The sequence below is a fragment of the Megalobrama amblycephala genome, linkage group LG22, assembly GCF_018812025.1.
Source record: "Megalobrama amblycephala isolate DHTTF-2021 linkage group LG22, ASM1881202v1, whole genome shotgun sequence".
Taxonomy (NCBI): domain Eukaryota; kingdom Metazoa; phylum Chordata; class Actinopteri; order Cypriniformes; family Xenocyprididae; genus Megalobrama; species Megalobrama amblycephala.
Window position 1 is genome coordinate 20,427,433 of NC_063065.1, and position 18,444 is coordinate 20,445,876.

The 18,444-nt window shown below is 36.0% G+C and overlaps 1 protein-coding gene across 2 annotated transcripts in view; it reads left to right on the forward strand.

Moving 5' to 3' along the window:
- stau2 (staufen double-stranded RNA binding protein 2) overlaps positions 1-18,444 on the forward strand; it is a 181,068-nt gene that overhangs the window by 36,614 nt on the left and 126,010 nt on the right. For both annotated transcript variants that reach the window (XM_048175528.1, XM_048175529.1), the window contains exon 6: positions 16,494-16,653. In XM_048175528.1, coding sequence (XP_048031485.1) covers positions 16,494-16,653 — 160 coding nt within the window. The remainder of the gene's footprint in view (positions 1-16,493; positions 16,654-18,444) is intronic.

Below are 18,444 nucleotides of genomic sequence, written 5' to 3' on the forward strand. Positions count from 1 at the left end.
ACACACACATTTATTATGTAAACACAGACTTTTATCTTGCAAACGATTAATCGCGATTAATCGTTGTGCAGCCCTAATACCAGGTGTAAACAGGGCCTAATATTGCTGCTGTCTTCAGTAGTTTGTTCATCAGTTTCTTTTTCAAAGGTGAAACAGTGGCCTGGGCCAGTGTTGCCACCTGTGGACAAACTAATTAATGGGGAAAAAATGAAGCGCATGTGCGAGCGGAGAATACATAGTGTGCACGGTTGGGAAAACCGGGGTACGTACGTACAGTACATGAGTACCACACTGATGATGAGCTAGTATCGGGTCGCTGTATCCTGATACATCTGTTATGTTCTTTGGAAAGTAATTCTTTGACTCCGCACACCCCATCCACGTGCAACAGCGCATGCGCAAGCAGGACAGAAGAGTCCACTAGGTGGCAATATGCACAGTACTGAGCACAATGTGCAGTCGTTGAAGAAGAGTGTGTAAAGAACGATTCAAAAATAAGACGAGTAAACTCAGAAGCATGCCTTCTCCATCGTTTTTGATTCCTGTTCTCTTCTGAACTATGTTGCAATGGTGGATGCACTATTTTTCTTCTCCGATCCTGACCAGCGAATGTCCCGTTGATGACACGATGTCTGGTAAAGATTATAGAATAAATCGTACTGCGCATGTGTCGAACTCAGTCATTTGCGCGCATCCGTGGTTAGTATACTTTGAAAGATGCGCGGACGCGACTGCATGCCAGACGTGTCCGGGCGCGGAAAATGAAGTATACCTGGGGCTTTAGTGTTTGTTCACCCAAAATGAAAATAAATTAATCCCATAATTTACTCACCCTCAAGCCATCCTAGGTGTATATGACTTTCTTCTGTCAGCCAAATACAATCGGAGTTATATTAAAAAATATTCTGTCTCTTCCAAGCTTTATAATGGGAGTGAATAGTAACTGATATTTTGAAGCCATCCATCATAAAAGTAATCCATACAGGTCTAGGGGGTTAATAAATGCCTTCTGAAGCAAAGCGATGCATTTGTGTAAGGCAAATATCCTTATTTAAAACTTTATAAACTAGAATCACTGGCTTCCGTACGCAATTCCTGCAGAAAAGTGAACTTTGACCTGATGTGTCATAAATACTTTGATTGTTGCGATCCTATCAGACTTATGATAGCAACCTGAATCGTAACAAAGCACTGTTCGCCAGAGGAGAACTGGCCCCCCAACTAAGCCTGGTTTCTCCCAAGGTTTTTTTCTCCATTTTAACACCTATTTGCCACTTGTTTGCCACCTGATGTCACCTGATGGAGTTTGGGTTCCTTGCCGCTGTCACCTTTGGCTTGCTTAGTTGGGGACACTTGACATTTGACTTGACATTTGATATTCAACAGTAATCTTGACATTTATTCAACAGTGCTTCTGATCTGCCTGCATTGACAGCCAAAATGTATGTACCAGTTATCAATGTAAAGCTGCTTTGACACAATCTGCATTGTAAAAAGCGCTATATAAATAAAGGTGACTTGATTTGACTTGACATGTGTGACGTATTGATGAACGCATAGGATAGAGCAAAACAAAACACCGGTCACAAATTAGAAGTCTAAAATGAGAAATTTTAAAGAGAAATGTCGGAGGAGCTTTGTTGCCCAGCCCTATTTGTTTGAACTGCTAGAGGCGTCTACTCTCAACTAAGCTTACGCTACTCCTACACCGGAACTCGACTCACTCGTGAACACGTGGATAGACGTTACTGGAATTTAGTGTTATATTGTATAATGTATGGATATTTTTCTTACAAAAATGCTTCGCTTCAGAAGGCCATTATTAACCCCCTGGAGCTGTATGGATTACTTGCTTTTTTGGGCTTCAAAATATCAGTTATTGGTGAACTAACCCTTTAAATTTTGCTCATAATATACATTTCAGGTAATCCATAATACATTACCTCTTTTCTCACAGTGTCTGAAACATATGATAAAGGATTCGGTTTCTCTAAACCCCTTTGTTTTGAGAGCCTACTCTGCTCTGATTGGTCAGATGGCCCAGTCTGTTGTGTTTGATCTACCGCTTACAGTGCGTTTCACAAAACAAAATGCTCATTACCACATCAGGGCCCTCCTTTTATCAACAGTGCGTAGAAAAGGTTCTATATTTTGTCTTACGAATGAAATTTAGAATGTGCCTAAGTACAAGAAAATCCGTATTTAGCAAACGTGCGCATGCAGTTCTTGCGCACATGAATAAGCAATCATTGTTGATAAATCCCACATGTGCGTAAGTACCTTGCTCGTTCACGGTCATTAGCATTCGGAAACACCTCCAATGAACCATATATGGTGACAACACTTCCCTTTAAAAATCACGTGATTGTGTTTTTTCCTCACCGCAATAATGGCAAAGAGAGCACACTGTGCTCTCGCCAAGCAGATCAGCACGATCTTGCCAAGTCTTCCAATAACGCAAGATAAGCCATTGCACTGAGACAAACATTTTTCACAGCTGTCTTTTATAGGGTTTGACACCAATTACGCACCGTGTTTAAAACTAGACAAATGATAAATTGAGTGTTTTACATAGATGCAAACTCCTCACCTTTCAGTGAGAACTCACCTTTTTGAAATCAAAATAGGTCACTAATGGGATTTGCATAGATCCAATGAGAAAATGTTTTATGTGGGTGTAGGGGGCTCTTACAAGGGTACTTGGGAACTTACAAGGGCAAATAAAGAACAATAAGTAGCCTACTGTACAGTGTTTCCTTTACTCTTTACTTTAAAAACTGTCTATAATGGGTAATATTTTATGTATTTGAGGTCTAAGATGTGGCAAACAGTATTGCAGTCTAATCAGTCAATATTGTCCTGCATAGCATTTTGTTATTTATAACATGAGATTTTAACCAAATGTTGATTTTTGGTCAAATGTTGCAACAATATGTTACAACATTACAGTTTTGGATATTAAAGGTGCCCAAGAATGCTTTTTCACAAGATGTAATATAAGTCTAAGGTGTCCCCTGAACGTGTCTGTGAAGTTTCACCTATTTTGGGGCATCATTAACTATGCAGTGATTTTTTTTTTTTTCAGCGCGCCGCCCCTTTAATTCGCGTGCTCCCTGACACACGAGCTCTCGATTATATTACAGCACATTTACAAAGTTCACACAGCTAATATAACCCTCAAATGGATCTTTACAAGATGTTCGTCATGCATGCTGTATGCATGCTTCGAATTATGTGAGTAAAGTATTTATTTTGATGTTTATATTTGATTCTCTATGAGTTTGAGGCTGTGCTCCGTGGCTAATGGCTAATGCTACACTGTTGGAGAGATTTATAAAGAATGAAGTTGTGTTTATGCATTATACAGACTGCAAGTGTTTAAAAATGAAAATAGCGACGGCTCTCTTGTCTCCGTGAATTCAGTAAGAAACTATGGTAACTTTAACCACATTTAACAGTACATTAGCAACATTCTAACGAAACATTTAGAAAGACAATTTACAAATATCACTAAAAATATCATGCTATCATGGATCATGTCAGTTATTATTGCTCCATCTGCCATTTTCGCTGTTGTTCTTGCTTACCTAGTCTGTTGATTCACCTGTGCAGATCCAGACGTTACTGGCTGCCCTTGTCTAATGCCTTTCATAATGTTGGGAACATGGGCTGGCATATGCAAATATTGGGGCGTACACCCCGACTGTTAAGTAACAGTCCGTGTTATGTTGAGATCCGCGTGTTTTCCGGAAGTCTTTTATACAAATGAGATTTACATAAGAAAGAGAAAGCAATGGAGTTTGAAACTCAATGTATGTCTTTTCCATGTACTGAACTCTTGTTATTCAACTATGCCGAGGTAAATTCAAATTTTAAAATTCAAATCTAGGGCACCTTTAAGGGATTTTTTCATGTATTTTTATTACCCTGTAAGTACCTATAAATGAGCATGTAAAGCAAATAACTTGAAAAAAAATTCTGTGCGCAGCATGCCCCCGCCCCGTGCAATGTTCTCACCTTTTTTCCGCCCTTACCTGTTTGCCTCCCTGTTTTATAATTAAAGGAAACACAGGACATACTGTATGTGGATTGCTTAATGCATACTGTGACACTCTTAAAAGCTTTATGTGTAGTGTCGCTTTTCTACCACTAGATTCTCTGCGAAAGCATGCTTAGAGGTGTGCTTATTTTTACACACGTGTTGGTGAATCCCACACTTTGCGTGAAACTGTACTTACGCACTCATTACACACAAATCTGTCTGTAAGCACCGTTGATAAATGAGGGCCCTGAATTTCAGCTCCGGAGGCTTCCTCAGTTGGTTTCACCGTATCAATTCAAGCATAAGTCTGCATCCTTTGGAAGTACATGCAAAGTGTATTTGCTTTTGGAGCACAGAAAACAGCATCTTCTCTGACAACACAATCAAACTCTTCCAGGCCTCAGCTACAACTAGTGTTTGTGGCCGCCTGGGTGGGTCAAAGTAGACGTTGAAGACCATAGGCTGGCATTATGCAAATTCGTTACAAACCTACATTGGTTTGAGCAGGAAGACTGGAATAACTGACTTGTTTCATATCTCTAAAGTGCACACATGGTCTGAAGTAAGTTCAGAAACTTCAGCAAATTGTGTTACTTGCTATTGTTTTAGTTGTTATCATGCCATGTCCGCATAGTTTTGGGTATTATACATTTTGATGACATGCAATCCCTAAATGCTTCATTCATCAAAACCATACTTGATGACATTTTTCACAGCTTCTAAAACTGTAAAGAAGATCGCCAATACATCCTGGCCAACGCTGAAACGTAATCCTACATCTGGGTTAAGGAACTCCACTCGAGATTTGGGCGTGAGCCTCTTCCCGGGGGAGTTGAGGTGGATTTGTGCTTGAATAACTACAGGAAGGGAGTCTTGCCTTGTTTTTGAAAGGATACATGAGCTTTTGTTATAAAATAGTGTGTTTGTGATGATCCATGACTCGTAGTTGTGCGAATGTAACTTGAGGGAGTAATATTGCATGTTAATCTGGATCACCAGTCACAAATCAAGTCATTTGTTGATTATGTTCCAAATTAGAAAGAGTTTCTACATAACAACATCTATGATGTTTCATGATGTGTAAATTTCTTCCCTAAAAATGACGTGACGCTCATTGGTTTGGATGACCTCACGTGAATGTGTAGCTCTTTCCTTTGAATGAACAACCTACAATGCGGTTCTTTGGAATGGAAATCTAAATGATGGCTCTCCCATCTTATGTTTTCTTTGAAATCTAGTATCAATTAAGATGTATTGCTGAGAAGTGTATTCTGGAATCACAAATCCAGTCTATTAAAAACTTGGAAATGTCATTTAAATGCTGAGCTAGTATTGGATTGCTGTATCTTGATATATATGTCGTGCTCTTTGGAAAGTAATACTTTGACTCATTAAGTCTTAAAGGGATAGTTGACCCAAAAATAAGTGGTCGCCGTTTACATTCAGTGTATGGACATTGTATGTATTTTTTCTGTGCTTCTTGTGGTTGTTATTATTACTACCAATATTTCACTGTAAAAATTGTGTGGTTAGGAAAAATAAAATGATAATTGTACTTTACAACTGTAAAATTTCTATGAAGAAAGTCCTATAGGTTTGTAATGACACGAGGGTGAGCTATGCCTTTTAAATGTCACAAATGTGTCTTTCTGATTTGCGGCTCAATAGGTTGCAGTCATCGCTTGCCGACTCATTTTGCATGTTAGCTGTTCTTGAAACCACATCTTAAGTCTTTTTCATAGTCATTCGTAGTGAGTTATCATTTTGAGTCATTCCCTGTCTCTTTTCATCATTCCTTCTTGCTCTGTTCTCTCATCCTGTCTTCAGGCGGCCACATTCACACACATAAATAAAAGACAACACTAATGTTTGCCTTCCAGTGGGTTTGTCTCCCTGTCCTCTCACTAGGTGTTCCCGCTTTGGCTTGTGTTCCTTTCTAATGCAGACCAGACAGGCCTGGCTGGTGTGTGTGCTGATAGATTATTGGGTCTAATGTGGCTCAGAGTGTGTCAGCAACGACTTTCCCACGTTGCACAAAAGGGGCCTCCTACGAGTCGGGGCCGCAGCCACTCTCCCTGCACCTGTAACCAGAAAATCGACCGCCCCAACATCCTGGCTGGGTCCCATGTTGCACTTGGCATTTCCTCCAAGCGTCTGGGACCACGCTTGACATGCAAGGGCAGGCTCCGCCTCCCTCAGAGGGGCTGTGGTCAGCCGAGCGCAGAACCCCTTGGAATTCTGGGAGAGAAATGCTGAATCACTGTTGGAGCAGACAGGAGACATGCAGGATGCTGGCGCAGAGATGTGGCTCCGAACACACATGTGCTGGAATGATTTTACACCCATTAAAAAACCATAGACAAAACCTCCCACTCAGTTAGAGGAATCAAGAAAGGAATTATCGTAAAAAGCCGGTAGGCACATTTATGCAGAACTGAAACAACAACACAAACACATGATTACCATAATTTAACACATTTATCTATTTTATTTTATTATTTTGTTTTTAAACCATAAATATTAGATAATGAAAATGTTGCCTTGGCAACTAACTGAAATAAAACAAGTTGAAGTTATGAAATTACTAAAAGTAAAATAAAAATAGATTCAAAGGGTTAGTTGACCCAGAAATGAAAATTCTGTCATTTATTACTGACCCTCATGTCGTTCCACACCCGTAAGACCTTTTTGGGACACGCATTAAGATATTTTTGATGAAATCCAATGGCTCGGCGAGGCCTGCATTATAAGCAAGTTAATTTACACTTTCAAATGCACAGAAAGCTACTCAAGACATATTTACAACACTTCATGTGACTACAGTGGTTCAAGCTTTATGAATCTTTTGTTTCAAATCAGTGGTTCGGAGCGTGAAAGTCACGTGATTTCAGTAAACGAAGCTTCGTTTTGTCATAAGGGTTTCGAAATTTCAATGTTTCACGTAACTTTGGCAGTTTAATACATGCTCCGAACCACCAATTCAAAACAAAAGATTCATAAAGCTTTGAAGCTTCATGAAGCAGTGTTTTGAAATCACCCATCACTAGATAGTGTTGAATAAAGTCGTTATTTTGTTTTTTTTGGTGCACAAAAAGTATTCTTGTTGCTTCATAACATTAAGGTTGAACCACTGTAGTCACATGAACTGTTTTAAATATGTCTTTAGTACGTTTCTGGGCATTGGAGGTGTTAATTATCTTGCTGTCAATGCAGGCCTCACTGAGCCATCAGATTTGATCAAAAATATCTTAATTTGTGTTCTGAAGATGAACGAAGGTCTTACGGGTGTGGAACGACATGAGGGTGAGTAATTAATGACAAAATTTTCATTTTTGTGTGAATTAACCCTTTAAGCTGAATAGAAATAATTAAAAAGTAAAAACTGATAAAAATTACATAAATTCACTAAACCTTAAACTAAAATTAATAACTAAAGTAATACTAATACTAAAATAATACTTGTAAAATTATTTTATTTTGTAAAATACATATTTAAAAATATTTAGTTCCATACATTTGCGTTTTTGCATTTTTTTTTTACACTTAAGTTTTTGGAAGTGCTTTCACTTATGCAATAATCTGCTGACCTTAGATCTGTATTCCAAAGCATTCTTGAATTGCAACCATTTAAGTTCAGATCTATGCTCAAAAAAGGGGGTGACCGTTAACAGGTTAAGTTTGAATATATTTTAAGTTTAAATATGTTTTTAACATAATTTTATTTTTATTTGTTTAATGTATGCTTTTATTTACTGGATTTTTATTTATTTTTAATTTATATTTTAAATATAAGGTTTGTGCTGAGCTTATTATTGTGAGAATTAAATACAGCTATATTGTATTTACAGCTATAGAGACCCACATTTATGATTTATGTGGTTGTACTAGTTACTCAGTCATTGTGGAATTATTATGATATAATTTTATTGGGCAGGAATATAGTTCTGCCTTTCATTATCATGCGTGTAAAGCTATCTTTTCTTCTTTCCTGGTGGCTTTGGCATGCACTTTGAATTCAACATCTCCCAGATGGCTTCAATTGGTATCAAATCTAATATCACAAGCCCTACAATGAAATGGAAGTTCTCTATTAGCTGAAACTAAATAACTGGAACATTTACGGAAAAGTATACGTAGATCAAATGACCCATAGTTTAGTATGATTCAGTACACTGCACATGTCTGTTTCAGTTTTAGACTTTTTCCTCTGTTCAGGTTTAAACAATCAAGAAACCTTTAAGTATGGGACTCTTAACAGTGGCCAATGATGCTGCTTTCTGCCTGAAGAAATTAAATTGTTTTATTCAGCAAAGATTCATTAAATTGATCAAAAGTGACAGTAAATGCATTTAAAATGTTACAAAAGATTTTTATATCAAATAAATGCTCAGTGCTTCCCACAGGTTTGAAATATACTTGTGGTGGTAGCTGGGCAAAAAATCCTCCTATTACCCACGGCACAAAAATGGTCTACTACATGTGACAAACAAATAATGTGTGATTTTTAACAGTATTTTTATTTATTGAAATTAAGTTTAATTACATAGCATACTATTACATTTAATTACATACTAATATTATGCATTATTATGCATTGTAAATTATGCAAAATTGCAGCATTTAAATGGTTCTCCTTTTCCTATGTTCTCCTTGCTGTCATATAGTGTCTCTCTCAGTGAATGGGACGCAGATTTTACTAGTAAAATTTATAAAATGAATAATATATGTGTCAAATAATGTTCTTAGTCTTTTCTTCCTGTGGGGGAGACTACAATAATTTACTATGAATTAAATGGAAATCAAATTAAATACAATTTATTGTGTAACCAAAATACCAATAATGGCCAAAGGAAAAAGAAAAAAAAAAACTTTTAATTACTTTGACTTTTGACTACTTGACTTTTAATTATAAACAACCCTGAAATACACCGGGACTTTTATTTTGAAATGTCTGTACTATTGTAGGCTGATCCTTCAGATTCTTACAACCGTATAAAACATTTTATATAAAGGCCATGAAATAGACATTGTAATAATTCATCAACTCAAATTCATTAGCAATCGCTTGGCATAATTCTGTGCTTTTCACTGATTGAGAATCACTTTGAAGCAGTCTGAACATAGAGTCTGAAGCGCTGTTGCGCGAGCTTGTAGAACGCGCAACAGCGCCGCCTTGTGACTTTGCAAAATGCAGCGCCTATGGGAGTGTCAGCGGGAGTAAACAGTGTTGACACACACATAACGAGCAGGTACGAACCGACTAGCTATTAGATCGCAGATGGTTTCATTATCTTGTGCGGATATAAAAGTATAAGAGGATAAAAATAATAAAAGCAAAAATGTGTCTCCAAATATACTTGGGCGGCCATTATTATATGTGGGCGGCCTGCCCAAGTAAAGTCTATGTGTGGGAAGCACTGAATACTGTTCTATTCATCAAAGAATCCTGAAAAAAATGTATCACGGTTTCAACATTTATAACACAAAATGTTTATTGAGCACTAAATCAGCATATTAGAATGATTTCTCAAGGATCATGTGACAATGACAACTGGAGTAATGGCTGGTAAAAATGTAGCTTTGCCATCACAGGAACAAATTACATTTTAAAATATATTAAAATAGGAAACAGTGTAGAGCTGCAACTAACGATTATTTCAATAATCGATTAATCTGTCGATTATTTTTACGATTAATCGATGAATCGGGAAAAAACCCATTAATTTCCAACCTTTTATTCAAAAACAGAACTGACAGTGCAAATTCACAGTGCAAAAAATCCTCAGAATGTGCAAAAACCTGGTTGCTCTTTTAACATCCCTGAGCTGTTAAAGTAATAAAAAACAAAAAACAAATGAACTAACACAAAAAACATATATGTATGCTTTACATCTGGCAAATATATAGGTTTTTTTTAAATAAAGTGCACAAAAAGATGTATATTTTTGTTTAAAGGGACCTGAGCTGTCAGAACAATACATCTTTTTTTTTTTTTTTTTTTTTATAAAGAAAAATACAAATCAGAAAACTTAACAGGATTTGTTTGAACGGTAGAACTTCTTCTCTACACTACACTCACTCACTCACTCACTTACTCACTCACTCACTCACTCCCAAATATATTTGTCAACAATAACCGATATAGGACAAAGCACTGAATAAATACATGACAACAGATCAGTGTTAATTTTGACAGCAAATTTTTATTTAGTTTTAGTCATAGTCTTTTGACTAAAATGCCATTCATCTTTAATCATGTTTTAGTCATTTGAATTGTTTTAGTAGTTGACTAAATATCACAAGATTTTAGTTGACTAAATCCAACAGATTTAGTTAAATTGTAATGCATTATGAATTTCTCTAAAATTTCCAAACCCATTATATACTCCTGGAGAAAACAACTACTGTATTAACCTATTAATATGAATAATATTAAAATTTGAACATGCAATACACACACAGATTTAACTGCTGTGACATAAAAAAAAAAAAAGATCTTATAATCCAATAAAACCACTCCTCCTAAAGAAGAACACAATGTCTTCTTTTCAATGAATGATATATGCATTCTCTATAACAACTTGCATACAACATTCCTTATGGATTAAATATAATTAATATATAATAAATCCTTATTAAAGCTAAAGAGCAGTGAGTGATTGTCTCTGTCTTTTGTTGTTTGATTAATATTAACCCTTTCGAGCGTGAGTTTAAAATATTTTATAGTTTTTTTAAGGTGACCGTTATTTTAGAACGTTTGCCTTTAATGTTTCCATAGCGACGCGTCTTGCGTGTCACGAGCACTGAACGCAGCCACAATAACACTGTATGACAGATGGATCTCTATTATTTTGTTTTTCCTTGTTTATTTAAAATATTCACAAACTTGCTTACTCTCCGATGGTCTTTCCTCTACCTCCGCTCTGCTATTTATTTATTTATTTTTGCTCCGCTCTGCTTCGCGCTCAACCGCGCTTTTTTATACTCAAACATCTCCGCGTCTTATTGAGAGGCGTAATAGTCGCGCGACACAACGAATCGATAATGAAATTCGCTGCCAACTCTTTTAATAATCGAATTTTATCGATTTTATCGATTCGTTGTTGCAGCCCTAAAACAGTGTTTTTTTAAGTTGTAATAATACACCAACCAGACACTTTATTTGGTACACCTTGCTAGTACTGGGTTGGATCCCCTTTTGCCTTCAGAACTGCCTTAATTATTCGTAGATTCAACAAGGTGCTGGAAATATTCCTCAGGGATTTTATTCAATATTGACATGATAGCATTACGCAGTTGCTGCAGATTTGTCCATGATGCAAATCTCCCGTTATACCACATCCCAAAGGTGCTCTATTGGATTGAGATCTGGTGACTGGAGGCCATTTGAGTATTGTGAACTCATTGTCATGTTCAAGAAACCAGTTTGAGATGATTATAGCTTTGTGACATGGTGCATTATTCTGCTGGAATTAGCCATTAGAAGATGGACACTCTGTGCCATAAAGTGATGGACATGGTCAGCAGCAGTACTCAGGTAGGCTGTGGCATTTAAACAATGCTCAATTGGTACTAAGGGCCCAAAGTTTGCCAAGAAAATATCTCCCACACCTTTATATCACCACCAGCCTGAACCATTGATACAAGGCAGGATGGATCCATGTTTTCATGTTGTTTATGCCAAATTTTGACCCTACCATCTGAATGTCGCAGCAGAAATTGAGACTCATTAGACCAGGCAACGTTTTTCCAATCTTCTATTGTCCAATTTTGGCAAGCCCCTGTGAATTGTAGCCCCAGTTTCCTGTTTTTAGCTGACAGGAGTGGCACCCGTTGTGGTCTTCTGCTGCTGTAGGCCATCTGCTTCAAGGTTCGACATGTTGTGTGTTTTGAGATGCTTGGTTGTAACTAGTGGTTATTTGAGTTACTGTTGCCTTTCTATCAGCTCAAACCTTGCCATTCTCAATTGACCTCTGTCATCAACAAGGCATTTTCGCCCACAGAACTGCAGCTCACTGGATATTTTCTCTTTTTCGGTTCTCTGTAAAACCTAGAGATGGTTGCGTGTGAAAATCCCAGTAGATCAGCAGTTTCTGAAATACTCAGACCAGCCTGTCTGGCACCATCTTACTGATCCCAAATTTCTCAATGATCCTTGATGGATAAAATCAAGTCACGCTCTATAGTTTTCAAATTGAATAATTCTGTTTCACTCAGAAATGCATCAGATTAAGGTAAAAGTTAAGGTATTTGAGAACAGTTGACTTTAACAAATGTACCATTTAGTCCCATGATCTGATGTATTTCTAATTGTTCAACACATTTTGACCTTGTTCATGACTGTTGTTGATGCATTTTTAATTCCCCAAATGCTGATAAGAGCTAAAACCGTGAGAGCGTGATGATTTTGGAAAGCAGCAGCTACTTTTTAGCACAATTCGGTCCCCAGACGTTCAGAGGAGTGTGAATGGGTTCTCCCCAGCGAGGGAAGGGGGAGAGCTGACGCTAGGTCAGCCGGTACCGTTCCTCATAAAGGCCTTAAAGTGCAAACAGACCCTTAAATCTGCCCACTGAACAGCGGCCTGACAGCCCTGCATGGGTGAGCCAAAGTTAAGATAAAGAAAGCTGGATATATGTGAAGCCGCTTTTGTTCCGCGGTCCTTCGCTTGGAGCCAATGGGAGTCATTATTTCACCAACTCATTGTTATGTCATTGACCCCACGGAAGAAGGGCCCTTTAATTTCACCATTTATTACTCTACCAATATTGTTCGGGTTCCACCTCAGAAATAAATCTGTCTTTTCTCTAGTTGTTTTAAAGCTTTGTACACCACTCCCATCAGCCTTTGTGTCTTTAGACACTTACTTCATTGGAGCTCCGTGACAGCGGGGGTACATAATAATGTACGATATGGCTGCATGCATAGCGAGAATGGGTCACGATGCTCAACTAGACTTCCAACAACTGACTACACTGCGTTCCAAATTATTATGCAAGTGACATATCAGTAAGATTTCAGTACAATAAACATTGCGATTTTAGTTTTTCTAAGAAAATGTTTGTTTGTTTATTTATCCATGTCTTTTTAGATAACTGGTATCAATCTCAGACAAAATAATTTGCCAGGTCTCTGGAAACCCTACTTAGAGGTTGTTCCACATTATTAAACAAGTCACAGTTCTCATGCAATATGGAGAGGAAGAAAGATCTTTCTGAAGATGAAAAGCATGAAATGGTGCAATGTTGTGCAAAAGGCATGAAAACAACTAATATTGTGTGAAAACTGAATGGAGATTTAATGTGAGTGATTTAGAGCACAGCAGAACTCGGTCAGATAAAGGCTTATTAAGGAAAGTTCCTGTCAAAAAAATGAATTGCATTCAAAGGGCAGCTATAAAAAAAGCCAGTGTTGAGCAGCAAACAGGTATTTGAAGCTGCTGGTGCAGTTGTACACATTCAGAAGGATGTCCTCTACTGTCACCTTACATCTCATGCTGTTTTTTTAAATACTAGAAATGTATCAGCTGATTTTGGTTATTTAATTGTGAATGCTTACTTCCCCAATTTTTACATTTATATTACCTTTGCCATCATCAATGCTCACCTAAAGTAATTAACTAATTGTAATTTAATAACACGGCAAAATGTAATCTTTAGCTAATCTCAAAATGTAAATTTTTCATACTGAATATCTTTTTTTTACTCTAAACTAGAGCTGCATTATTAATCGTTAAAGGGTTAGTTCACCCAAAAATTTAATTTCTGTTATTAATTACTCACCCTCATGTTGTTCCAAACCCGTAAGACCTTCATTCATCTTCGGAACACAAATGCAGACCTTTTTGATGAAATCCGAGTGTTTTTTTTTTTATCCCACATAGAAAGCAATATAATTACTAAATTCAAGGTCCAGAAAAGTAGAATAGACATTGTTAAAATAGTCCATGTGACTACAGTGGTTTAACCTTAATTATATGAACCGACGAGAATACTTTTGTGCATGTAAAGAATGACAGGGAAGAGGTGCAATTGTATTCTTGTCGCTGTAGTCACGTCGACTATTTTAACAATGTCTTTACTACTTTTCTGTACCTTGAATGTGATAATTACATTGCTTTCTATGGGAGAAAAAAACCTCTCGGATTTCATCAAAAATATCTTAATTTGTGTTCTGAAGATGAACGAAGGTCTTGCAGGTGTGGAACAACATTAGCGTGAGTGAGTAATGACAGAAATTTCATTTTTGGTTGAAATAACTCTTTAAAAGTTTGAGATCTTGATTCAAACATTCACGCAATCTTATTCCTAAATGACAATGATTTGTCTGTCTATTAAGCCTTTAACAAGTGCAGTCACAGTGGAAACATTAAAATCTGTGTTGGCGCTGCCGCTGATCCAGAGAGAGCAGTTGTCATGTATATGTATGAAACCGCTTCAAAAACGTGGTCTTGTCACCACACAGTATCATTATTTCTGTGTTACAATAATTTAAATTATCACAGAAGTACTGGGATAAATGGCCTATAGTTTGAATATAAGCACTCATATCCACAGTGGTGATCAAAATAGAGTCAGGGTGTTTTTTTTTTATTGTTGTTTTTTTTTAAATTGAATTGATAAAAACATCATGCATTGACCCGCATTCTGTTTTCTATCATGCACCGTGCACATTTGTGATGATGTAAAATGAACACAAATGCACCAGGTTTCGATAGAATTGAGTGTGAAACCAGATTAATGCTGTGGGGGGCACCGGGAACAATTACACTCTGATTCAGACAGCAGCAAATGTGTCCAGTGTGAAAGCCCCCGAAATCACGTTTTGGTTGTGGCAACAAGTGACTGTTTAAAAAAAAAGTATTTGTTATTGAATCATTGATTCAAGAGATTTGTTCAAAAACGCAGATTGAATCACATTTTGATGGAACAAGTGAAGTCTTTAGGAGTGAGTCATTGAATTATTCAATCAAACATATTTTTTTTTAAAGGTACACTATGTAACTTTTTTGTTGTTCAAAATGTACAGAATTTTTATAATGAGTGATATAATCAGAACACGTTATTTAATTGTCCATTCAGAATCGTGGGAGAACCATGATCTCTATTTTAAACAAAAAAAAAAATCTTGAATCCATTTAATCCAGGACCTTGCAGCTCTACTGTAAACTTAAGGTCCGTTATCTAATTTAACTAATTGTTTTTGGTATATTTATCCATATAGAATGTGAGACCACATTTAAAGTAATTTTTTTAAAACCTGGAAGTTTTATGATTTTGAATTATTTAAAACAAAGAAATATTCTGTTTAAGAATAATATTTAAAATTTCTCTTTCTAATACAAATTTTCAATCTGTAATGGATTTTTGCTTAAGTGTGTGTATATACAGTACAGTCCAAAAGTTTGGAACCACTAAGATTTTTAATGTTTTTAAAAGAAGTTTCGTCTGCTCACCAAGGCTACATTTATTTAATTAAAAATACAGTAAAAAACAGTAATATTGTGAAATATTATTACAATTTAAAATAACTGTGTACTATTTAAATATATTTGACAAAGTAATTTATTCCTGTGATGCAAAGCTGAAATGTTTCTTGAGCAGCAGATCAGCATATTAGAATGATTTCTGAAGGATCATGTGACACTGAAGACTGGAGTAATGATGCTGAAAATTCAGCTTTGCCATCACAGGAATAAATTACTTTGTGAAATATATTCAAATAGAAAACAGTTATTTTAAATTGTAATAATATTTCACAATATTACTGTTTTTTACTGTATTTTTAATTAAATAAATGTAGCCTTGGTGAGCAGACGAAACTTCTTTTAAAAACATTAAAAATCTTAGTGGTTCCTAACTTTTGGACTGTACTATATATATATATATATATATATATATATATATATATATATATATATATATATATATATATATATATATATATATATATATATATATATATACATTCATGTAGGATAAATTTTACTAGTGGTATAATGTTGTGGCGCCTTAGCAGTTAAAATGATCTCTTTTTGTTTTGAATTTTATTTGGATTTTATATATGCCATTTATTGATTATTGGCCATGACAGGAATTCAGTAATTAGCTGATCACATTGGCCGGAATTTTAATAGTGCTGCATCCTTGCTATTTAACTTGATAGCATGGCCAGGAAAGAAATCCTTATATTTATTTAGCTTCTTCCTATCCATCACAAGTCATGTTTTTCCAGTCATTCCTCCAAATTAGCAACCAGCACGTGTAATTCGGTTCCTGGTAATTCCTGGTTGCATTCTGTCGTTTCCATTCTACTGCTTGCACAGTAATAAAACTGCCAAGTTTCGATAAGATAATCCTCTTATAAATCAAAGGGCTTTTTTTCCCCTTTTACCTGCCTTTTTCTCTTTCACTCAACCTTTCCTTCTGTCTCTTGGCTCTCTCCCAAACCTAGGTACCATTACCCAGTGCCTAAGGTATTTTATGTGCAGCTGACAGTGGGGAACAACGAGTTTATCGGAGAGGGGCGGACTCGCCAAGCTGCCCGACACAATGCGGCAATGAAAGCCCTTCAGGCCCTGAAGAACGAACCCATTCCAGAAAGACCACCTCAGGTAACCTTCACAACTGTCCCACCAAACAGAACACACACGACACATCCATGCAATCAAAGCTCTTTTAGATTTCACATAGCATCTTAAGAAAAAATCTTACGTACACTACCTTTCAACAGTTTTTACAGATTAATTTATTTTTTAAGAAATAAATTATTTGCATTCAATTGTGAAGACATTTTTAATGTTAAAGATTTCTAATTCAAATAAATGTAATTCTTTTGAACTTTCTATTCATCAGAATCCTGAAATAAAATGTATCACGTTTTGCTCAAAAATATTAAGCAGCACAACTATGAGCACCAAATAAGCATATTAGATTTATTATTATTGCCAATGCAGGAAAAAAAATACATTTTAAAATATATTAAAATAGAAGTAATTGTAATAATATTTCACAGTATTGTTTTTACTATGTTTTTTTTGTTAAAACATGCAGCCTTGGTGAGCGTAACAGAGTATCAAACATATTTTTTAATTAACATTTTTAAATTAAAATGTATATTTGAAAAATATTTTTTAAAATTTGATGCATTTTAAATAATGGTCTTTAAAAACCATTTTATGTGGTTTCCAGTTTCCTGTTTTCCAGTCTGCAGTTGAAAGCCTATCATGCTCTGCATATTCATAACCTCTTGTCAGGTAAAAGTGATATTCAGACTGATGATATTTAAGACGACACGACTGTCCTGTTTCCTCATCATCTGTCAATGTTCACAACATCTCCTCTGAGCTTTAGTTTAGCTTTAGGCTATTCTTCAAAATACTAATTTCTCCCACCGGAAATCATATTACATTGTGCCCCAAATGCCTGGCATCGACCAAGGTTATTTAAACCGTAGTGGCGCCTCTCTTGTTTGGTCTTGTCCCCCTTCTGTCTCCATAATGAGGGCTTTGTCAGACACCTTTTCAGTGTATTGCTTTACAAATTGATACACACCATACCTGTGCACACCTCAGGGCAAAACTGTGTTTGTCTGCATGTCTCCTCAATCCTGTACCAGATCTCAAACCTCGAGGATGAGTATCATGCTTACACAAACAAACACACACACACAATGGGTTTCATTCACACGTATTTGTGTGCACATCTTTAATATCTTTACATTTTTAAAGGGGACCTATAATGCCCCTTTTACAAGATGTAATATAAGTCAGCTCAAAATACCCCACAGATCATTTATTATAGTTTGTCAACTTTGCCCCTATGTGGATGTGAGCAAAAACACTGCATTTTTGTTTGTGTCCCTTTAAATGCAAATGAGCTGCTGCTCTTGACCCACTTTCCAAAAGAGGGCGAGCTTTAACAGTTTGCACTTCTGTTGCTCAACAACAACAAAGCTGGAGAATCTCACGCAACCAAATTGACGATTATCAATAACGGTTTTCAGCCTTACATTCACTCAAAAAAATGAATTGTTGGATTTATTTAAAAAAAGAAGTGTCAAGTGGTTCTATACAACTATATTGAGTAATCTGTACACATAACAATTTAGTTGTACGAACAAAAGAATTTCAAGTAAAGCTGACAAAATTTCTTTGAGTAAATACAAATCATTTGAATGTCACTGTTACATAATATTTATATGTGCAGTTTACTTAATAATGTTATATTTATTACGTAAGGTGAACACATTTATTGAATTAATTTACCTTTTTAAATGATCTCATTGAACAAACACAGGCGACACTCTTCTGCATAATGCTAACCACAAAATTTAAAAACATTACAGAAACTAAATGTCTAAATGTCCAGCATAACTGAACATTAAACACTGACATAAACAAACA